Source organism: Panulirus ornatus, chromosome 40 (genome assembly GCF_036320965.1).
Source record: "Panulirus ornatus isolate Po-2019 chromosome 40, ASM3632096v1, whole genome shotgun sequence".
Classification (NCBI taxonomy): Eukaryota; Metazoa; Arthropoda; class Malacostraca; order Decapoda; family Palinuridae; genus Panulirus; species Panulirus ornatus.
This window is the reverse complement of record NC_092263.1, coordinates 7,967,235-7,991,940: the sequence shown is the minus strand read 5'-3', so window position 1 is coordinate 7,991,940 and position 24,706 is coordinate 7,967,235. Positions and strand designations below refer to the sequence as shown.

At 39.9% G+C, this 24,706-nt stretch overlaps 1 protein-coding gene across 1 annotated transcript in view; it reads right to left on the bottom strand.

Annotated features, from left to right (window-relative positions):
* Positions 1 to 24,706, bottom strand: part of LOC139761338 (proton-coupled folate transporter-like) — a 50,153-nt gene that overhangs the window by 3,508 nt on the left and 21,939 nt on the right. The window contains exons 6-8 of the mRNA XM_071685406.1: positions 24,302 to 24,456; positions 15,912 to 16,145; positions 4,338 to 4,421 (exon numbers count right to left, since the gene is read on the bottom strand). Coding sequence (XP_071541507.1) covers positions 4,338 to 4,421; positions 15,912 to 16,145; positions 24,302 to 24,456 — 473 coding nt within the window. The remainder of the gene's footprint in view (positions 1 to 4,337; positions 4,422 to 15,911; positions 16,146 to 24,301; positions 24,457 to 24,706) is intronic.

Genomic DNA, 24,706 nt, shown 5'->3' with positions numbered 1-24,706 from the left:
ATTACAGGGCAGTCTAACAAAGCATTATTCTTCCATGTAGGTGTGTGACACTATGTATATAAGTGGCAGAGAGGAACAGTGCAAAGGAAAGAGGATTTAATCCTTTCACTGCAGCAGTCCAATATCCACCATATGCTGAGTGTGGGATATTCTCATACATTCTGTAAAAAGATTCCTTAAGTTTGCTATGATTAATTGTGTAAGCATGTTTTGCAACCTTTAACTTGATGCAGCTAGGTTGCCAAGTGTAGGAGATATGCCAGGAGTAGACAGGCATACTCAATGAGACACGAAGCATTTCTGAAAGTATTTTTGTCACTAACAGATACGATTACAAAGTGTTTTCTATCATCTTAAGAGAGTGTTTCTAAGGATTTTCACTGTTAATATCTCTAATCTTGTAAGGGTGTCACAGCTGTGAAAACTGTTACATAACATGACGGCACAGATCTAGTAAAGGCCTGGTAAGCACCTAATGGTGGTCATCACCTCCTTGGCATCACACAGACTGACTAGTGTATGGAAAAAAATTAAGCTATTATATCTGGTGACAAAGCATGGTATGCAACTACAAATGTCAATGTCAGTATATCTTGCCTCGAGGCAGAAATGACCAATTTTCATGGTGCCAGAGGAATGATTTGGGATCATATGCAATAGAAGTAATCTGTTTGTGGAGATGGTCTGAATGCAGTTATTTGCACTTGACTAGTCACCTTTAAGCACGATATGAAAGATTAAAAAGCAATGTAAAAGTGTGGCATGTTTCAAATTAATACAATACGTATGAGTTGAGGATGTGCAAGAGAGTGATAAGAAAAGACTGCAAGGACGTGATATACCTCATGAAAATCAAGAGGAAGCAAGTCATAGGGTGGGGAAGGGGCGAAGGTTCCAGGAGCGTTGAAGAATGTGTGGAAGGCGAGAATGTTACCTCAAAGATCAAAAATGGGTATTTTTGAAGGAATAGTGGTTCCAACAATGTTATATGGTTGTGAGGCATGGGCTATAGGTTGGGTTGTGCGGAGGAGGGTGGATTTGTTGGAAATGAGATGTCTGAGGACAATATGTGGTGTGAGTGGTTTGATCGAGTAAGTAATGAAAGGGTAAGAGAGATGTGCGGTAATAAAAATGGTGTGGTTGAGAGAGCAGAAGAGGGTGTATTGAAATGGTTTGGTCACATGAAAAGAATGAGTGAGGAAAGATTGACAAAGGGGATACATGTGTCAGAGGTGGAGGGAACGAGAAGTGAAGGACCAAATTGGAGGTGGAAGGATGAAGTGAAAAAGATTTTGAGCAATCAGGGCCTGAACATACAGGAGGGTGAAAGGCATGCAAGGAATAGAGCAAATTGTGTACCGGGGTCGACGTGGTGTCAATGGATTGAACCAGAGCATGTGAAGCATCTGGGGTAAACCATGGAAAGTTTCCTGGGGCCTGGATGTGGAAAGGGAGCCGTCGTTTCAGTGCATTACACATGACAGCTAGAGACTAAGTGTGAATGAATGTGGCCTTTGTTGTCTTTTCCGAGCACTTCCTCGCATGCATGCAGGGGGAGGGGGTGCCATTTCATGTGTGGCGGGGTGGCAGTGGGAATGGATGAAGGCAGCATGTATGAATATGTACATGTGTATATATGTATACGTTTGTGTATATATATGTATGCATACGTTGAAATGTATAGGTATGCATATGTGTGTATGTGGGCGTTTATGTACATACATGTGTATGTGGATGGGTTGGGCCATTCTTTCATCTGTTTCCTTGTGCTACCTCGCTCACGCGGGAGACAGCGACAAAGTATAATGAATAACCACAATAAAATACTTCATATCACAATGCTTTGTCGTTAATTTTCCACATATTAGCTCCTTTTTTTTACATCTCTTGTTTCATAACAATAAATAACCAAAATAAAATACTTTATATCGCAATGCTTTGTCATTGCTCAAAATCTTTTTCACAAATTAGCTCCTTTTTTACATCTCATTTGTTTCATAATAAATAACCAAAATAAAATACTTTATATCACAATGCTTTGTCGTTAAGTTTTCCAAAAATTAGCTCCTTTTTTTGACATCTCATTTATTTCATAATCACATTTCTTATATTCCAAACTATAAACTTTTGGTAGTAAAAATTTCAAAATACCTATAGTAAATGCATGTCATGTTTGTTCATGCAAGCATTTTATACTGTTCCTTTCCCTTTCCCTTCATTTGTAGCATCACCACCTGTTTAGAAGCCGAAACCCATTGCTTGATTCTACACTAAACTTTGGATTGAACTTTCCAACACTTTTTCAAGTTTTTATGTCACCACCTGTTTAGAAGCCGAACCCCACTGTTTGATTCTACCACTAAACTTTGGATTAAACTTTCCAAAACTTTTTCAAGTTTTTCTGTAGTTTACAGCATATACCTTTCTTTACAGATGCCTGAAAGTCTAATGGACCACAGTACTACGACAAATAGTGACAGAGCCCACAAAATAATTTTAGATGTTAAGTTAAAGGTGAAAAGGTACATGAAAACTGATGAAAAACTCAGCAACATCTCAAAGCTTTAGGATAAGCTCCCTCTAAAGTAGCTATAGTGAATCAAAATATGGAAAATTTAAAGGTAAGTTTGAAGAGTTACATTTCTATGAGTCACCAAGCTACCAAGGCAAAATATACTGGTTTCAGTGCACTATACATGACAACAAGAGTTAATGTGAGCAAATGTTGCCATTGTTCATCCGTTCTTGATGCTAACCAGGTAAAGCAAGAAAAAGTGAAGTTATGAAAAAAGGCAAGTTGTTAGAAGCATTGAAAAGTTTTTATTGAGGATGTAAGGCATGTGTACGTGTAGGAAGAGAAGAAAGTGACTGGTTCTCAGTGAATGTAGGTTTGCAGCAGGGGTGTGTGATGTCTCCGTGGTTGTTTAATTTGTTTATGGATAGGATTGTTAGGGAAGTGAATGCAAGAGTTTTGGAAAGAGGGGCAAGTATGCAGTCAGTGGTGGATGAAAGAGCTTTGGAAGTGAGTCAGTTGTTGTTCGCTGATGATACGGCGCTGGTGGCTGATTCATGTGAGAAACTGCAGAAGCTGGTGACTGAGTTTCGTAAAGTGTGTGAAAGAAGAAAGCTGAGAGTAAATGGGAATAAGAGCAAGGGTTATTAGGTACAGTATGGTTGAGGGACAAGTCAACTGGGAGGTAAGTTTGAATGGAGAAAAACTGGAGGAAGTGAAGTGTTTTAGCTAAATATCTGGGAGTGGATTTGGCAGCGGATGGAACCATGGAAATGGAAGTGAATCATAGGGTGGGGGAGGGGGCGAAAGTTCTGGGAGCGTTGAAGAATGTGTGGAAGTCGAGAACATTATCTCAGAAAGCAAAATGGGTATATTTGAAGGAAAAGTGGTTCCAACAATGTTATATGGTTGTGAGGCATGGGCTATGGATACAGTTGTGCAGAGGAGGGTGGATGTGCTGGAAATGAGATGTTTTAGGACAATATGTGGTGTGAGGTGGTTTGATTGAGTAAGTAAGAATAGGGTAAGAGAGATGTGTGGTAATAAAAAGAGTGTGGTTGAGAGAGCAGAAGAGGGTGTTTTGAAATGGTTTAGTCATATGGAGAGAATGAGTGAGGAAAGATTGACCAAGAGGATATATGTGTCAGAGGTGGAGGGAATGAGGAGAAGTGGGAGACCAAATTGGAGGTGGAAAGATGGAGTGAAAAAGATTTTGAGTGATCGGGGCCTGAACATGCAGGAGGGTGAAAGGCGTGCAAGGAATAGAGTGAATTGGAATGATGTGGTATACTGGGGTCGACATGCTGTCAATGGATTGAACCAGGGCATGTGAAGCATCTGGGGTAAACCATGGAAAGTTCTGTGGGGCTTGGATGTGGAAAGGAAGCTGTGGTTTTGGTGCATTATTGCATGACAGCTAGAGACTGAGTGTGAACTAATGTGGCCTTTGTTGTCTTTTCTTAGCGCTACCTCGCGCACATGAGGGGGGGAGGGGGTTGTTATTTCATGTGTGGTGGGGTGGCGATGGGAATGAATAAAGGCAGACAGTATGAACTATGTACATGTATATGTATATGTCTGTGTGTGTGTATATATATGTATATGTTGAGATGTATAGGTTTGTATATTTGCACGTGTGGACATGTATGTATATACATGTGTATGTGGTTGGGTTGGGCCATTCTTTCGTCTGTTTCCTTGCACTACCTCGCTAACACAGGAGACAGCGACAAAGCAAAATAAATAAAATAAAGCAAATAAATGAAAAAAGGCAAATGTGTATTCAAATCCTAGTTCTTTTCAGTATATTTACATACATACTCACCTTGTTCATTAGGTTCAACCAACTTTGACATTGCAGATCTCAGAGTTGGAAGAGGCCAAGTGCTTAACATGGATAGTGCTGAACCTGGAAAAATATGGTAACTATATCAGGAACTGAAATTATCCATTCATTCTTAGATTCTAAAAGTAATATCACATCCGTGCTCTCATTAAATATAAGAACAGATATATTGATTTATCTTTCCTATCAAAAAGTACCTCATTAATAGGGGAAATGGCGATCAAAAATGAAAAAAATAGACTATAAAAGATCTACAGCAGATCTGCATCTGGTTGTCAAAAGATCAAAGAAAAATATTTGCATGACCTTTGTTCATGAATATATTCCCAACTCCCAAATGGCAAACTCTGTGGAACTTTTAATAGCATTAAAGGTAAGGCACCCCTCAACAATTTTCCATTCATCTTCCAAGTTATTCATACCTCTCAAGGTAAAGCAGTTATAAGGGGTGATTATTATGACATTATAGGATAATGAATGCATTCCCTGGGGATAGGGGAGAAAGAATACTTCCCACGTATTCCCTGCGTGTCGTAGAAGGCGACTAAAAGGGAAGGGAGCGGGGGGCTAGAAATCCTCCCCTCTCTCTCTTTTTTTTTTATTTTCCAAAGGAAGGAACAGAGAAGGGGGCTGGATGAGGATGTTTCCTCAGAGGCCCAGTCCTCTGTTCTTAACGCTACCTCGCTGACGCGGGAAATGGCGAATAGTATGAAAAAAAAGAAAAGAATGCATTCTAATACTGAAGAGGACCTGCTCAAAGAAATCTCTTCTGCCATCCAAGGCAGAGGGGATTATTACACAGTAATACTAAATTCATTTATATATATGTGTATATTAAATCTTAGGGAGAATAAAAAGATGTTTTGGAAGGAGGTAAATAAAGTGCGTAAGACAAGAGAACAAATGGGAACATTGGTGAAGGGGGCTAATGGGGAGGTAAAAACAAATAATGGTGAAGTGAGAAGGAGATGGAGTAAGTATTTTGAAGGTTTGTTGAATGCTTTTGATGATAGAGTGGCAGATATAGGGTGTTTTCGTCAAGATGGTGTGCGAAGTGAGAGGGTCAGGGAGAATGGTTTGGTAAACAGAGAAGAGGCAGTGAAAGCTTTGCAGAAAATGAAAGACAGAAAGGCGGCAGGTTTGGATGGTACTGCAGTGGAATTTATTAAAAAACGGGGTGACTGTGTTGTTGATTAGTTGGTAAGGATATTCAATGTCTGTAAGGTTCATGGTGAAGTGCCTGAGGATTGGCAAAATGCATGCATAGTACCATTGTACAAAGGCAAAGGGGATAAAGGTGTGTGTTCAAATTACAGAGGAATAAGTTTGTTGAATGTTCCTGGGAAATTATATGGGAGGGTGTTGATTGAGAGGGTAAAGGCATGTACAGAGCATCAGATTGGGGAAGAGTAGTGTGGTTTCAGAAGTGGTAGAGGATGTGTGGATCATGTGTTTGCTTTGAAGAATGTATGCGAGAAATACTTAGAAAAACAGATGGATTTGTATTTAACATTTATGGATCTGGAAAAGGCATATGATAGGGTTGATAGAGATACTTTGTGGAAAGTATTAAGATTATATGGTGTGGGAGGTAAGTTGCTAAAAGCAGTGAAAAGTTTTTACCAAAGATGTAAGGCATGTGTACGAGTAGGGAGAGAGGAAAGTGACTGGTTCCCAGTGAATGTCAGTTTGCAGCAGGGGTGCATGATGTCTCCATGCTTGTTTAATTTGTTTATCGATGAGGTGGTTAGGGAGGTGAATGCAAGAATTTTGGAGAGAAGGGCAAGTATGCAGTCTGTTGTGGATGAGAGGGCTTGGGAAGTGAGTCAGTTCTTGTTCAGTGATGATACAGCGCTGGTGGCTGATTCCGGTGAGAATAGTGATTCCAACAATGTTATATAGTTGCGAGGCATGGGCTATAAATAGGGCTGTGGGGAGGAGGGTGGATGTTTTGGAAATGAGTTGTTTGAGGACAATATGTGGTGTGAGGTGGTTTGATCGAGTAAGTAATGAGAGGGTAAGAGAGATGTGTGGTAATAAAAAGAGTGTGGTTGAGAGAGCAGAAGAGGGTGTATTGAAATGGTTTGGTCAAATGGAGAGAATGAGTGAGGAAAGATTGACAAAGAGTATATATGTGTCAGAGGTAGAGGGAACGAGGAGAAGCAGGAGACCAAATTGGAGGTGGAAGGATGGAGTGAAAATGATTTTGAGCAATCAGGGTCTGAACATATAGGAGGGTGAAAGGTGTGTAAGGAACAGAGTGAATTGGAACGATGTGGTATACCAGGGTCGACATGCTGTCAATGGATTGAACCAGGGCATGTGAAGCGTCTAGGTAAACCATGGAAAGTTTTGTAGGGCCTGGATGTGGAAAGGGAGCAGTGGTTTCGGTGCATTACACATGACAGCAAGAGACTGAGTGTAAACGAATGTGGCCTCTTTTGTCTTTTCCTAGCACAACCTCACACCCTATTATATGTGTGGTGGGGTGGCGATAAGAATGGATGAAGGCAGCAAGTATGGATATGTACATGTGTATATATGTACATGTCTGTGTATGTATATGTATAATCCTTGGGGATAGGGGAGAAAGAACACTTCTCAAGTATTCACTGCGTGTCGTAGAAGTCGACTAAAAGGGGAGGGAGTGGGGGGCTGGAAATCCTCCCCTCCCATTTATAATTTTCCAAAAGAAGGAACGGAGAAGTGGGCCAAGTGAGGATATACCTTCAAAGGCTCACTCCTCTGTTCTTAAGGCTACCTCGCTAATGTGGGATAAGGCGAATATGTATGAAAAAAAAAATGTAAATGTATGTATACGTTGAAATGTAAAAGTATGTATATGTGCGTGTGTGGGCGTTTATGTATATACATGTGTATGTGGGTGGGTTGGGCCATTCTATCATCTGTTTCCTTGTGCCACCTCACTAACATGGGAGACGGCGATTTAGTATAATAATGATAATAATAAATGTGCATATGAATGATTAGGCTATTCTTTGTCTGTTTCCTCGTGCTACCTAGCTGATGCGGGAAGCAGCGATTAAGTTAAATATATAATAGATAAATAATACTAAATTTAGAACATATTCAAGAACTCAAAAAAATACACTAGTAACTTTATCCAAACATAAGGCAACAAGGAAAGAAAACACCCCTAATGATTTTCACCTCATCTGAAAAATGGTAAATTGTTTTCATTGAATTTAGTCAACCAAAGTTGGGTGGAAAGATGTTTCCCCATACCTTTTAAACAATGCATTAAATCTGCTCTTCTTGGAATAAGGCAAAGCTTCCTCATAACCACATTCTAACAGACTTATCTCTTTACTTTCAACAACTGGAAAAGTCTTAATAAAATGGTCTACAATAGACTATACTGGTATACTGAAACAAATAATAAATATTACCTTCTTATCAGGTCAGTTTTATAAAACAAAGATCAACCATTGATCAATTAGAATGAAGCAGTACAAGAACTGTGAACTTAAGAGAGAGAAAAGTAATTTTAGCTGTTTGTTTTGATAACTCAAAATCTTTAGACAATATATATCGCAGAGCAGTGCTAATCAAACTAGCTAGGTTGGTGAAGAAGCTTTTTAACTGATCCTAAAATATTATAAGTATCATTTATTAAGAAAGCTGTCAGTGAAAATGAATATCGATTCCAGAGTCCCACAAGGAGCCATCATGAGCTCACTATTATTCCAGTGTTTAAGGCAGATAAGCAGACAACTAGTATGTAGTGTAAAATGCTTTGCATTTGAAAATTATATTTGTTTTCATGTTGTAACCAACAATTACAATATAACTATCCAACATATGTAAGCTGCAAATGATTGCTTTGATCTTTGGGGAGAAACCAGGATGCTGATAGTAATATGGAAAAATCATATTCCCACAAAACTACCAAAAAAAGTGATACATCCCACCCATATTACCTTATTCATCTATTTTGTTAAAGGAAATATCAAGGAAAATACACAAAATGTTTACAGTTAAAGCTTACTTTTTCATGAAAAACAACCAAATAAAAGATAAAATTTTGCTTGACAGAAATAGAATTAGCATATATCCCACCCATATTACTTTATTTGCTTATTTTGTTAAAGGAAATATCAAGGAAAATACACAAAAAGTTTACAGTTAAACTTACTTTTTCATGAAAGACTACCCAATAAAAAATGAAATTTGCTTGACTGAAATAGAATTAGTATCTTACACTGGAATTCCATGTCAAAAAAATAAATCTATTATAAGAGCAGACATAATAAGATTAAATTTGAACTTTCCAATTATATCCAATGTAAGCTATGTTTTATCGTCACCAGTGTGTCCCCTTGGCCAGGTTTCTTGCTCCTAGTAAACATCCACCTTATTATTAGAGCCTACAATAGTCTACCAAACAACATCTAAAAGGTATTTTTGAGATTACAATCAAACAAAAGTATGTCAACTCTACAGAAACATATGCAGATGGCTCTAATCAGATGTAAATGAGGTTTCACATGTTGGTGCAGCATTCTATAGTCTGTCAACTGCTGTACAAAACAAATGGAAGGCATTTGGTATTGATAGCAGAATTTTTTGTATCTGGAAAGCACAATCAAACAAAAGTATCTCAACTCTACAGAAACATATGCAGATGGCTCTAATCAGATGTAAATGAGGTTTCACATGTTGGTGCAGCATTCTATAGTCTGTCAACTGCTGTACAAAACAAATGGAAGGCATTTGGTATTGATAGCTGAATTTTTTGTATCTGGAAAGCACTAGCATGGGTATCATGCTCTTTATAACATACATCAGTAGTTTTTCTGTGTTGATTCAACCTCATCACAAGAATCTATAGTACCTACGAAACCCAAATATCCATTATTACTATATACCTGTTCATTCCTATGAGTCCACGGGGAAAATGAAACACGATAAGTTCCCAAGTGCACTTTCGTGTAATAATCACATCATCAACTGACTGTTATATTTCTCTCTTGTTTCTCCCCTGATGATATGATTATTACACGAAAGTGCACTTGGGAACTTATCATGTTTCATTTTCCCCGTGGACTCATAGGAATACCTTGATCATGCGCAAAATTGTGATCCTTTCCAATAACTGTTTATATGATTAAAAATTTCTTTAATAGAGAATTCAAAAAATTTTTGCCTTCCAGCAGACTTCATCACATTTTGGCATCATGGGAAATGAAAAAGCAGACGCAGCTGCAAAATGATGTTTCAAATTACCAGTAATACGATATAAAACCATGGGAAACTGTTTGTGGAAAGAAATCATCAAGAAAGAAGTTTTTCAAAGAATCCAAGAAGAGTCATGCAAGAAAGAATTTTTAAGACAAAGTAACTGGTGCTCTGATCCTTATCCATGAAGCTTAATTGAAGTGACAGGAAGGGTATCAGTTGTTGATAATAAATCTAAGAAATCAACTTTAGATGAAAGAGAATATGTGAAACTAAGATGTGTTCTAGAAAATTATTCTAGTGGTGGTAATGAAATTGGTTTTTATAAATTCAGTATTCAGTATAGCATTTGCTCTCATAAGTGTGAAATATATGTATATATTTTCAGTGTTTCAGAGATGTGGTAATTTGTTCTTATATATTCTATTCTTGTAGATTTATGTGCTGAAAAAGGACTGATGATTGGGAATACCTGGTTTAAAAAGCGAGATATACATAAGTATACTTATGTAAGTAGGAGAGATGGCCAGAGAGCGTTATTGGATTACGTGTTAATTGACAGGCGTGCGAAAGAGAGACTTTTGGATGTTAATGTGCTGAGAGGTGCAACTGGAGGGATGTCTGATCATTATCTTGTGGAGGCTAAGGTGAAAATTAGTATGGGTTTTCAGAAAAGAGGAGTGAATGTTGGGGTGAAGAAGGTGGTGAGAGTGAGTGAGCTTGGGAAGGAGACCTGTGTGGGGAAGTACCAGGAGAGATTGTGTACAGAATGGAAAAAGGTGAGAACAATGGAAGTAAGGGGAGTGGGGGAGGAATGGGATGTATTTAGGGAATCAGTGATGGATTGCGCAAAAGATGCTTGTGGCATGAGAAGAGTAGGAGGTGGGCTGTTTAGAAAGTGAGTGGTGGGATGAAGAAGTAAGAGTATTAGTGAAAGAGAAGAGAGAGGCATTTGGACGATTTGTGCAGGGAAAAAATGCAATTGAGTGGGAGAAGTATAAAAGAAAGAGACAGGAGGTCAAGAGAAAGGTGCAAGAGGTGAAAAAAAGGGCAAATGAGAGTTGGGGTGAGAGACTATCAGTAAATTTTAGGGAGAATAAAAAGATGTTCTGGAAGGAGGTAAATAGGGTGCGTAAGACAAGGGAGCAAATGGGAACTTCAGTGAAGGGCGTAAATGGGGAGGTGATAACAAGTAGCGGTGATGTGAGAAGGAGATGGAATGAGTATTTTGAAGGTTTGTTGAATGTGTCTGATGACAGAGTGGCAGATATAGGGTGTTTTGGTCGAGGTGGTGTGCAAAGTGAGAGGGTTAGGGAAAATGATTTGGTAAACAGAGAAGAGGTAGTAAAAGCTTTGCGGAAGATGAAAGCCGGCAAGGCAGCAGGTTTGGATGGTATTGCAGTGGAATTTATTAAAAAGGGGGGTGACTGTATTGTTGACTGGTTGGTAAGGTTATTTAATGTATGTATGACTCATGGTGAGGTGCCTGAGGATTGGCAGAATGCGTACATAGTGCCATTGTACAAAGGCAAAGGGGATAAGAGTGAGTGCTCAAATTACAGAGGTATAAGTTTGTTGAGTATTCCTGGTAAATTATATGGGAGGGTATTGATTGAGAGGGTGAAGGCATGTACAGAGCATCAGATTGGGGAAGAGCAGTGCGGTTTCAGAAGTGGTAGAGGATGTGTGGATCAGGTGTTTGCTTTGAAGAATGTATGTGAGAAATACTTAGAAAAGCAAATGGATTTGTATGTAGCATTTATGGATCTGGAGAAGGCATATGATAGAGTTGATAGAGATGCTCTGTGGAAGGTATTAAGAATATATGGTGTGGGAGGCAAGTTGTTAGAAGCAGTGAAAAGTTTTTATCAAGGATGTAAGGCATGTGTACGTGTAGGAAGAGAGGAAAGTGATTGGTTCTCAGTGAATGTAGGTTTGCGGCAGGGGTGTGTGATGTCTCCATGGTTGTTTAATTTGTTTATGGATGGGGTTGTTAGGGAGGTAAATGCAAGAGTCCTGGAAAGAGGGGCAAGTATGAAGTCTGTTGGGGATGAGAGAGCTTGGGAAGTGAGTCAGTTGTTGTTCGCTGATGATACAGCGCTGGTGGCTGATTCATGTGAGAAACTGCAGAAGCTGGTGACTGAGTTTGGTAAAGTGTGTGGAAGAAGAAAGTTAAGAGTAAATGTGAATAAGAGCAAGGTTATTAGGTACAGTAGGGGTGAGGGTCAAGTCAATTGGGAGGTGAGTTTGAATGGAGAAAAACTGGAGGAAGTGAAGTGTTTTAGATATCTGGGAGTGGATCTGTCAGCGGATGGAACCATGGAAGCGGAAGTGGATCATAGGGTGGGGGAGGGGGCGAAAATTTTGGGAGCCTTGAAAAATGTGTGGAAGTCGAGAACATTATCTCGGAAAGCAAAAATGGGTATGTTTGAAGGAATAGTGGTTCCAACAATGTTGTATGGTTGCGAGGCGTGGGCTATGGATAGAGATGTGCGCAGGAGGATGGATGTGCTGGAAATGAGATGTTTGAGGACAATGTGTGGTGTGAGGTGGTTTGATCGAGTAAGTAACGTAAGGGTAAGAGAGATGTGTGGAAATAAAAAGAGCGTGGTTGAGAGAGCAGAAGAGGGTGTTTTGAAATGGTTTGGGCACATGGAGAGAATGAGTGAGGAAAGATTGACCAAGAGGATATATGTGTCGGAGGTGGAGGGAATGAGGAGAAGAGGGAGACCAAATTGGAGGTGGAAAGATGGAGTGAAAAAGATTTTGTGTGATCGGGGCCTAAACATGCAGGAGGGTGAAAGGAGGGCAAGGAATAGAGTGAATTGGAGCGATGTGGTATACAGGGGTTGACGTGCTGTCAGTGGATTGAATCAAGGCATGTGAAGCGTCTGGGGTAAACCATGGAAGGCTGTGTAGGTATGTATATTTGCGTGTGTGGACGTATGTACATGTGTATGGGGGGGGTTGGGCCATTTCTTTCGTCTGTTTCCTTGCGCTACCTCGCAAACGCGGGAGACAGCGACAAAGTATGAAAAAAAAAAAAAAAAAAATATTCTATTCTACTGTATACTGCAATCATAAATTTTTAGTAGTCAAGCGCTTGTAAAATCATAGTTGCTTAGACTTGATATTGTTTATGTTGTTTATCTTCTGGATATATTTGCCTCTGGGAAACACTGCACTGGAGTTGCCCTCCTAAAGGATAAGAAGTGGCTCTAGAGTACCAGTTATGCTGGGGAGTAAAAAAGGACAAGCAATTGTGGGCAATGGCTCTGAATGTTACGTGAGAGAGAGAGAGAGAGAGAGAGAGAGAGAGAGAGAGAGAGAGAGAGAGAGAGAGAGAGAGAGAGAGAGAGAGAGAGAGAGATTTAACCTGACAAGAAAATGGAATTTTGCTCAACAGTTTTTTAGGCTATCACCGACTCCCTGTGGTGCATATTAGCATAAGGGAAGAAGCTGCATGCAGCTTTCATGAATCTAAAGAAAGCATACAATAGATTCCAGTGGAATGCTTTTTGGGATGTGTTAGGGATATAATAGATAGGGGTACATTTGGATGGTGTGAAAGCCTTCTATAAAGGATCATATACATGTGTAAGAGTGGAAAGAAATTTGAGTGAAAGTTCTGGTATACATGTTGGTGTGAGGCAGAGCTGTGTGATGTCGTCATGGCTTTTTAACATATTCATGAATGGAGAGATAAGAGAGATGAATGCAAAACTAGGGAAAAAGAGTGTAGAGATGGAGTGTGTTGGTGAGGTATGGTGGCTAGTGATATGCCTGTTTGTGGATACTGTGTTGTTTGCTGAGAGTGAAGAAGAGTTGCAGAAGGTTGTAATTGTGTGTTATGACGTGAGTAAGCATTGGCGTTTGAAGGTATATGCATATAAAAGTAAAGTAATGGTGTATGAAAGAAAACAGTGAAAATATAGACTGCAAAACATACAGAGTGAGAGAAGAGAGTGTCCTATACTTTGTTAAAGATATCGGGGAGAAAGACTAAAGAGCTGACAGAATTTTAGTATTTGGGAGCTATCTTCGAAGTTTTGTGATGTAGAGGTAGAGATAAGAGAGAGCAGTACAGAGTAGAGGAGTAATTTTGGTTCCTTGATAGAATAGCGAAGGGTGGAAGGTCAAGTAAGGAAGTAAAGAGAGAATCCAATTAAGGGACAGCATAGTCCTCCCAACCTTGACCTGCAGCTCACAAAGATCAAACTAAAATTATCATAAATATTTTTCTTCAGTACCTTTCCATATATCAGCCTATTATTAATTTACAAATCATCTAATGCAATATCTCATAATAAAAAAATTAACAATAAATAACATTCAGTATGTTCCCTTTAATTTCTAACAAATACAGACACAGTACTGGAACAAGTATTTCATTTGCACATCCATAATGCTCTTCACTACCACAGAGATGGCATTCTGAATCTGAAACAATCTTGTGAAAGTGGATATATGTAATGGCTCATACAGCATCACCTAGTTACAATAGTGTTATCTTCCAAGATGAGCAACTTTGCTGGAATTCTCAACCATGATTTAATATGCTTTTTAATTTTCAAATGCCAAATGTCTCCAAATGAAGAATTGTAGAGCAAGCTCTTGGGGTCATCACATGATTGCTAATGTTCCCAGATATTTTGACTCATGTTTGGCTGCTAAGTGTCACCTTGATCACAATAAATGCGTATTTCAAGGACTACCACTCTGTACACAATTCTGAAGTGTAAATATATATGTAAAATAAATGTAAATATGGGTGTCACTGGACTCTGCTTACTCAAGGTTACTGAGTAAGGGAAAAGTAACCTTCTCATAGGTACTGTGTTAAGGTAACAAATTGATTACATTTTTTAGGGAATGTTTTTTTTTTTTTTCCGGTCTCCCGCGTTTGCGAGGTAGCACAAGGAAACAGACGAAAGAAATGGCCCAACCCACCCCCATACACATGTATATACATACACGTCCACACACGCAAATATACATACCTACACAGCTTTCCATGGTTTATCCCAGACGCTTCACATGCCCTGATTCAATCCACTGACAGCACGTCAACCCCGGTATACCACATCGATCCAATTCACTCTATTCCTTGCCCTCCTTTCACCCTCCTGCATGTTCAAGCCCCAATCACACAAAATCTTTTTCACTCCATCTTTCCACCTCCAATTTGGTCTCCCACTTCTCCTCGTTCCCTCCACCTCCGACACATATATCCTCTTGGTTAATCTGTCCTCACTCATTCTCTCCATGTGCCCAAACCATTTCAAAACACCCTCTTCTGCTCTCTCAACCATGCTCTTTTTATTTCCACACATCTCTCTTACCCTTACGTTACTTACTCAATCAAACCACCTCACACCACACACTGTCCTCAAACATCTCATTTCCAGCACATCCACCCTCCTGCGCACAACTCTATCCATAGCCCACGCCTCGCAACCATACAACATTGTTGGAACCACTATTCCTTCAAACATACCCATTTTTGCTTTCCGAGATAATGTTCTCGCCTTCCACACATTCTTCAAGGCTCCCAGGATTTTCGCCTCCCCCACCCTATGATCCACTTCCACTTCCATGGTTCCATCCGCTGCCAGATCCACTCCCAGATATCTAAAACACTTTACTTCCTCCAGTTTTTCTCCATTCAAACTTACCTCCCAATTGACTTGACCCTCAACCCTACTGTACCTAATAACCTTGCTCTTATTCACATTTACTCTTAACTTTCTTCTTTCACACACTTTACCAAACTCAGTCACCAGCTTCTCCAGTTTCTCACATGAATCAGCCACCAGCACTGTATCATCAGCGAACAACAACTGACTCACTTCCCAAGCTCTCTCATCCACAACAGACTACATACTTGCCCCTCTTTCCAAAACAGGGAATGTAAGTGCATAATTAACTATGAACACTGATTCTTTTGCTAGTGCAATAACTCATGAATGCTAGGTGATGGAAAGTAAAAGTCATAATATCTATGTATTAAGCTGTGCAAATATGACATACATGATTATGCAAATCACATTTTCACTTGGGACATACAAGTGCTTCTTGTCTATTCATCTTATTCACCTTCTCCCTTGCTTCAAGCTATCCCTAAATTCATCATGGGTTCTACAATGTAGGGATAGGTTAGGTTCAGTGGCTTTCATGTTGTAAAATATTATTTCAAATACCAACCTCTTAGTCTCCATCAAAACCTACATATTTTGGTCAGAAAATGTTAAGAATTATTACGGCAAGTTTGTTTCCTGATTCTACCCATCACCTTCACTATATTTCATCAGTAAGAGGGTTTACTGTAAGATACCTCTAAACCTATGGACTTACTGATGAATACTGCAGTATCTTCGGAAGCTACGCTGAGAAGTGTCAAACCTCCAACCTTGCTCACCAGGCCAATCAAAGCAAGGATCATATCTGGTACTTTTGAGCAAAATGGAAGAATCCCAAGCAGTGTCAAGGCTCCTAGACCATACTTGAGTGAGAAATACCAGGTGAACTTCTCAAAAGACCACTTAATTGGTTTATCCTTAACAAACAGATAAGAAATGTCCATCTCCCCTGAAACAGAAAACATGGTAAACATACAAGAAGAAAATATTTATACACTGTTATAATACATGATAAGATTAAGTCTCTAAACAAAAATATTTTCAGAGACTGATTACTCTTGGTAATATAAACCAAGTTTTTATGCATGTCAGTAATTTTATGGCATCATTACTCAGGTTACAAATGGATGGTTGTATGGTTGTTTGGGCTCTAGGCCTATCAGCTACCAGAGTTAATAAAGCCATCAATGTCAATGTATATCCGCTGACCAGGAAATGCTTACCAACTTATGCAGGTGGTAAGGATAATGCCAAGACTTCATGCACTGTCACTGTGCATGTGGCCCACTGTTACCAGACTTCTAAATGACACTGAGCATTCTATGTGAACTCTAGAATACAAAGGGCATGCTGATTTTATGTGAATATTCCACTGATAATGATAGTGGTTATCTCATTCATGTGTTATTACTCAATTTTATCATTCATGCACTATGTGTAGAGAGTGATTAATAGTGATACATTTTGGTTGATACATTATTGCAACTAAACTATAGTGAAGTACTGCCTAAGCCACAGTTATGGAAATGTACGTATGAGCAGCACTGGAAATACTGACAAAGCAAGTGAGGTACTGATCTGTCATCATACAATAGTAGTATCCTGTGGAAATCACTGAGATGGTGGAGTGCTGCCATTTGGAGTGTTAGTGAAGTAAGGGTAAGGCCTCTGCAGTCTCTGGTGCCATTATTAGAATCATTATCACTGAAGGCCTCTGCAGTTAACAGTGCAATTATTCCTATTAACTTCATTATTATTTCTACTTTGCATTTGCATTTCCTACAAAATGAGGTAGTGCCAGAAACAATGAAGAATGGCATCATTTGCTCACATCCACTCTGTGAATGATCGAGGCTGATCTTCACCTGTTCCTGATGCTACCTCATTAAGTGGGAAACAGTGAACAAGTATGAAAACAATAATATTAGTTATTATTATCATTATCAATCTTTTTTTTTTTTTTCTTTTTGCTTTGTCGCTGTCTCCCGCGTTTGCGAGGTAGCGCAAGGAAACAGATGAAAGAAATGGCCCAACCCACCCCCATACACATGTATATACATACGTCCACACACGCAAAATATACATACCTACACAGCTTTCCATGGTTTACCCCAGACGCTTCACATGCCCTGATTCAATCCACTGACAGCACGTCAACCCCGGTATACCACATCGATCCAGTTCACTCTATTCCTTGCCCTCCTTTCACCCTCCTGCATGTTCAAGCCCCGATCACACAAAATCTTTTTCACTCCATCTTTCCACCTCCAATTTGGTCTCCCACTTCTCCTCGCTCCCTCCACCTCCGACACATATATCCTCTTGGTCAATCTTTCCTCACTCATTCTCTCCATGTGCCCAAACCACTTCAAAACACCCTCTTCTGCTCTCTCAACCACGCTCTTTTTATTTCCACACATCTCTCTTACCCTTACGTTACTTACTCGATCAAACCACCTCACACCACACATTGTCCTCAAACATCTCATTTCCAGCACATCCATCCTCCTGCGCACAACTCTATCCATAGCCCACGCCTCGCAACCATACAACATTGTTGGAACCACCATTCCTTCAAACACACCCACCCCTGCTTTCCGAGATAATGCTCTCGACTTCCACACATTCTTCAAGGCTCCCAGAATTTTCGCCCCCTCCCCCATCCTATGATCCACTTCCGCTTCCATGGTTCCATCCGCTGCCAGATCCACTCCCAGATATCTAAAACACTTCACCTCCTCCAGTTTTTCTCCATCATTATCAATATCTACCTATTTATCTATCTGTATCTTTAAAGCCTGTTCCAACTGGATCTCCCTCAAGGGGGTGGCCACAGCAATAGTCTCCATAACTATTGAACTGCAGTGCTGCTTCTTAGCCCTTAGTGCCTTACCCTTAACAGGCAACTGGCAAAGGGCAACTCTTGCTCAGCGTTTGCAGAGGCTCCTATCTAATGCTCCTACTGACTACTACTACCTAATGCTACTACCCAAAGGTTCCTACCTACTATTTTTATCTACTGCTCTTAACACTTTGCCAAAAGGCGGGCCTAGCACATAGTTCTCACCCAAAAAATTTGGAGTTACGAAGCATGAGCTCTGTGAGTTAAGTGTTGTCAAGTGTTGCATATAAGGAGAGACTGTATGTTTGCAAAATGCCATCAATGCCTTTTTCTGCAGTTTTACAATAAAATTTCTTATATTGTCTTAGTATGCCTATTTTGCCATTTTCTTAAAAAAAATCAAATATCATTCTGCTATAAAAAAAATTCCTAAGTGTCTTTATATTGCTATTTGGTTGTCTTCAAAGACAAGAAAATATCCTGGTCCTTTCCAAGAAGATGATTACAACTGTTAAAATGGAACATTTTCTGTGGCATTGTTCTGACTGATGCTGGATGTGTGTTTATGACTAGTACAACATGTGAGAATATATCTCGACAAGGTGCTTTGTCCTCTGTGGACTAGACCCTAGTGTTTGAGTCAGTCGGTTGTCTTTCTAACAGTGCTGGACACATTCCGTTTACAATGCCTATCGTGAGTCCTTCAAAACTTAGTGGGTTAGTCAAAGAGTTTGGTAGCAATTTGTTGTCTACAGATGGGACAGCATTAGTCTCCAAAATATGTGAAAAATCAGTGAACTACAAGAAGCACAAAGCCTCTGCTGCTTGTAAAACTGGTCATCAGAGCAAATCTCCTTACTTAATGTACTACAGCTTCCAGTCAGCAATCTCAATGTATTTTTGTTGTTGTTGTGGTTGGAAAGGACATGAAGTTTATATTCTCAAATGTGCAATGTTCACATTAAATGTAAAAAATTTTTGTGTTCTACATGTTTTAGAGGGGGACAAGATGTAAATTATATCAATTTAATAAAGAAACTGTTATGTTCTGAAACCATTAAATGTACTTTTGTTTTCATTATGTTCTCCTCAAAAGGAAATTCAAAATCTTTTATGAGAATTTCTGTGTTTTTAATGAATACAAAAACCTGCCAGTTGTTTCCTGTAGTATCTATCCGAAGAAAGAGTGTTATGAAGGGAGAATATGAGAAGTTGGTAACAAAACTATTCTGATGTGGTGCAATCTGTAACTGCAACTTTTTTTACCATGTTTTCTATCAGAGAATCAACAGTTTTAGTTGTGAAAATTAATAAAAATTAGGTAGTTTTGCAAGCAAGTGACTGGTTAACAATAATTCATTGTACAAAGAATGTTGTAATATTACGCATAATATTTGTAAAATAATTTTTCTCAAGTGAAATGATTATTGCCTTTTTTTTAGTTGCCTATTTCTGCCTATTTTAGCAATTTTTTAAAGATCTTAATTGCCTAAACATCCAAGCTCTCCTTATTATCTTTGTCATTACTTCTTCTACATGTTCACTGCTTCCCCTGTTAACAAGGCAGTGTCACAAATTGTCAAAAGACTGGCCTCATTTCCTCACATCTTGTCTCTAGCTATCATGTATAATGCACTAAACTAGCAGCCCCATCCACGACCAAGCCCCACAGACCTTTCCATGGTTTCCCCTAACCACTTCATTTCCCCTGGTTCAATCCATTGACAGCACATTCCCCAATATACAACATTACTCTAATTCACTCTATCCTGTGCATGCCACATACTCTCCTTCATGTTCAGGCCCTTTGCACTCAAGACCTTTTCCACTTCATCCTTCCTTCTCCAATATGGTTTACCCCTTCTCCTTGTCCCCTCTACTTCTGACAAATATACTCTCTCTGTCAACCTCTCCTCATTCATCCTATCCATATTTCCAAACCATTTCAGCAAACTCTTCAGCAATCTCAATCATATTCTTCTTACTAACATATCTCTCTCTTACCCTAACAATCTTTGCTTGATCAACTTTCTTCACACCATATCCTGTCCTTAAGCATTTCATTTCCAACACATTCACCCTCTTCTGAACTTTCTCATTTAAAGGCCATGCATCACATCCATACAAAACCATCAGGACTACTATAGCATCAAACATCCCCATCTTTGACCTTACATAAAATGACCTATATTTCTACACACCATATATTCTTAGTACCTTCCACAGAGCATCTCTATCAACTTTATCATATGCCTTCTCCAGATCCATAAATGCTACATACAAATCCATTTGCTTTTCTAAGTATTTCTCACATACATTCTTCAAAGCAAACACCTGATCCACACATCCTCTACCACTTCTGAAACCACACTGCTCTTCCCCAATCTGATGCTCTGTACATGCCTTCACCCTCTCAATGAATACCCTCCCATACAATTTACCAGGAATACTCAACAAACTTATACCTCTGTAATTTGAGCACTCACTTTTATCCCCTTTGCCTTTGTACAATGGCACTATGCAAGCATTCCACCAATCCTCAGGCACCTCAACATGAGTCATACATACATTAAATAACCTTACCAACCAGTCAACAATAAAGTCACCTTTTTTAATAAATTCCACTGCAATACCATCCAAACCCACTGCCTTGCCAGCTTTCATCTTCCGCAAAACTTTTACTACCTCTTCTCTGTTTACCAAATCATTCTCCCTAACCCTCTCATATATATATATGGATTGAATCAGGGCATGTGAAGCGTCTGGGGTAAACCATGGAAAGTTCTGTGGGGCCTGGATGTGGAAAGGGAGCTGTGATTTCGGTGCATTATTACATGACAGCTAGAGACTGAGTGTGAACAAATGGGGCCTTTGTTGTCTTTTCCTAGCGCTACCTCGCACACGAGGGGGGAGGGTGTTGTTATTCCATGTATGGCTGGGTGGCGAAGGGAATGAATAAAGGCAGACAGTATGAATTATGTACAAGGGTATATATGTATATGTCTGTGTATATGTCTATACATTGAGATGTATAGGTATGTATATGTGCTGTGTGTAATACCTCTGTAATTTGAGCACTCACTTTTATCCCCTTTGCCTTTGTACAATGGCACTATGCAAGCATTCCGCCAATCCTCAGGCACCTCAACATGAGTCATACATACATTAAATAACCTTACCAACCAGTCAACAATAAAGTCACCTTTTTTAATAAATTCCACTGCAATACCATCCAAACCCACTGCCTTGCCAGCTTTCATCTTCCGCAAAACTTTTACTACCTCTTCTCTGTTTACCAAATCATTCTCCCTAACCCTCTCATATATATATATGGATTGAATCAGGGCATGTGAAGCGTCTGGGGTAAACCATGGAAAGTTCTGTGGGGCCTGGATGTGGAAAGGGAGCTGTGATTTCGGTGCATTATTACATGACAGCTAGAGACTGAGTGTGAACAAATGGGGCCTTTGTTGTCTTTTCCTAGCACTACCTCGCACACAAGGGGGGAGGGTGTTGTTATTCCATGTATGGCTGGGTGGCGAAGGGAATGAATAAAGGCAGACAGTATGAATTATGTACAAGGGTATATATGTATATGTCTGTGTATATGTCTATACATTGAGATGTATAGGTATGTATATGTGCTGTGTGTGGACATGTATGTATATACATGTGTATGTGGGTGGGTTGGGCCATTCTTTCATCTGTTTCCTTGTGCTACCTCGCAAAAGCGGGAGACAGCGACAAAGCAAAATAAATAAATAAATAAATATATATATATATATATATATATATATTTTTTCATACATATTTGCCATTTCCCGCATAAGTGAGGTAGTGTTAAGAACAGAGGGCTGAGCCTTAGAAGGTATATTCTCACTTGGCCCCCTTCTCTGTTCCTTCTTTTGGAAAATTAAAACGAGAAGGGAGGATTTCCAGCCCCCTGCTCCCTCCCCTTTTAGTCGCCTTTTACGACACACAGGGAATACGTGGGAAGTATTCTTTCTCCCCTATCCCTATCCCCAGTAAATAATGAAAGGGTAAGAGAGATGTGTGGTAATAAAAAGAGCATGGTTGAGAGAGCAGAAGAGGGTGTTCAATATTGAAATGGTTTGGTCACATGGAGAGAATGAGCGAGGAAAGATTGACAAAGAGGATATATGTGTCAGAGGTGGAGGGAACAAGAAGTGGGAGACCAAATTGGAGGTGGAAGGATGGAGCGAAAAAGATTTTGAGCGATCAGGGCCTGAACATACAGGAGGGTAAAAGGCATGCAAGGAATAGAGTGAATTGGAACGATGTGGTATGCTGGGGTTGACGTGCTGTCAATGGATTGAACTAGGGCATGTGAAGCATCTGGGGTAAACCATGGAAAGTTTTGTGGGGCCTGGATGTGGAAAGGGAGCTGTGGTTTCAGTGCATTACACATGACAGCTAGAGACTGAGTGTGAACGAATGTGGCCTTTGTTGTCTTTCCCTAGCGCTACCCCGTACACGCACACAGGGGGAGGAGGTTGCCTTTTCATATGTGACAGGGTGGCGATGGGAATGGATGAAGGCAGCAAGTATGGATATGTATATTTGTATATATGTACATGTCAGTGTATGTATATGTATGTATACGTTGAAATGTATAGGTATGTATATGTGTGTGTATTTTTTTTTTGCCGCTGTCTCCCGCGTTTGCGAGGTAGCGCAAGGAAACAGACGAAAGAAATGGCCCAACCCACCCCCATACACATGTATATACACACGTCCACACACGCAAATATACATACCTACACAGCTTTCCATGGTTTACCCCAGACACTTCACATGCCCTGATTCAATCCACTGACAGCACGTCAACCCCAGTATACCACATCGATCCAATTCACTCTATTCCTTGCCCTCCTTTCACCCTCCTGCATGTTCAGGCCCCGATCACACAAAATCCTTTTCACTCCATCTTTCCACCTCCAATTTGGTCTCCCACTTCTCCTCGTTCCCTCCACCTCCGACACATATATCCTCTTGGTCAATCTTTCCTCACTCATTCTCTCCATGTGCCCAAACCATTTCAAAACACCCTCTTCTGCTCTCTCAACCATGCTCTTTTTATTTCTACACATCTCTCTTACCCTTTCGTTACTTACTCGATCAAACCACCTCACACCACACATTGTCCTCAAACATCTCATTTCCAGCACATCCATCCTCCTGCGCACAACTCTATCCATAGCCCACGCCTCGCAACCATACAACATTGTTGGAACCACTATTCCTTCAAACATGCCCATTTTTGCTTTCCGAAATAATGTTCTCGACTTCCACACATTCTTCAAGGCTCCCAGGATTTTCGCCCCCTCCCCCACCCTATGATCCACTTCTGCTTCCATGGTTCCATCCGCTGCCAGATCCACTCCCAGATATCTAAAACACTTTACTTCCTCCAGTTTTTCTCCATTCAAACTTACCTCCCAATTGACTTGACCCTCAACCCTACTGTACCTAATAACCTTGCTCTTATTCACATTTACTCTTAACTTTCTTCTTTCACACACTTTACTAAACTCAGTCACCAGCTTCTCCAGTTTCTCACATGAATCAGCCACCAGCGCTGTATCATCAGCGAACAACAACTGACTCACTTCCCAAGCTCTCTCATCCCTAACAGACTTCATACTTGCCCCTATTTCCAAAACTCTTGCATTCACCTCCCTATGTATATATATATGTATGTGGGTGGGTTGGGCCATTCTTTCACCTGTTTCCTTGCACTACCTTGCTAATACAGGAGACAGTGACTAAGTATAATAAACAGAATAAATATATATCATAAGTGGAGATGACAAAGAGAAGGGAATGAATTAGAGATGGAAGAATGGAGTGAAAAAGGTTTTGTGACTTGAGGCCTGAACAAGCAGGAGGGCATGAGGAGTGCATGGGATAAAGCAACTTGGAGTGATGTTTTATACAGACTGCGACTTGCACCATATTGACTGAACCAGGGAATATGAAGCAGTCACAGAAAAGTCTATGGGACCTGGTTGTAGAAAGAGGGATGTGGTTTTGCTGCATTACACGTGATAACTTGAGAATGGACATGAGAGGATGAGGTCTTTCTTCATCTGTTCCTTGTGCCACCTCATTAATGTTGGAATCAGCAAACAAGTATTAAAGAAATAAGGAATGAGTAAAAGTAATAAACCCTGAATCATTCATCTCATTACTGTGGAAAAAAATGTGAAAACTCCCTTACTGAATGTTCTAAGTGTACTTACCAGCTGTACAAATCATAATAATAGTGGCAGCAAGAAGCAGCCACAGTAGGTAAGTTCGACGATTCTCCTGCCTCTCTTTTATCACAGTTTCTGCAGAATCTCTGAGATGTCGACAAGTACACCCACTTCGAACCCATGAGTCTTGTGGAGGATGCCTGAATTCAAAATGCATTGCTCATAAACTTAAGGTAGGTGGAAGGATGAGTAATATTTGTTAAAAGAAAAAATACTTAAAAATTCATAACTAAGTTTGGTTTTGAAAAAAGTAGTTTGCTATGTTGCCTGACATGGTTACTATCTACATCTTTCACCATTTTGTGAGGGAGATGCATGCCTAGAAAAACTGGTGTACAGTGAATCAAGCAAAGCGAACTGAGATTGGGATGCTCTCCTGACACATCCCAA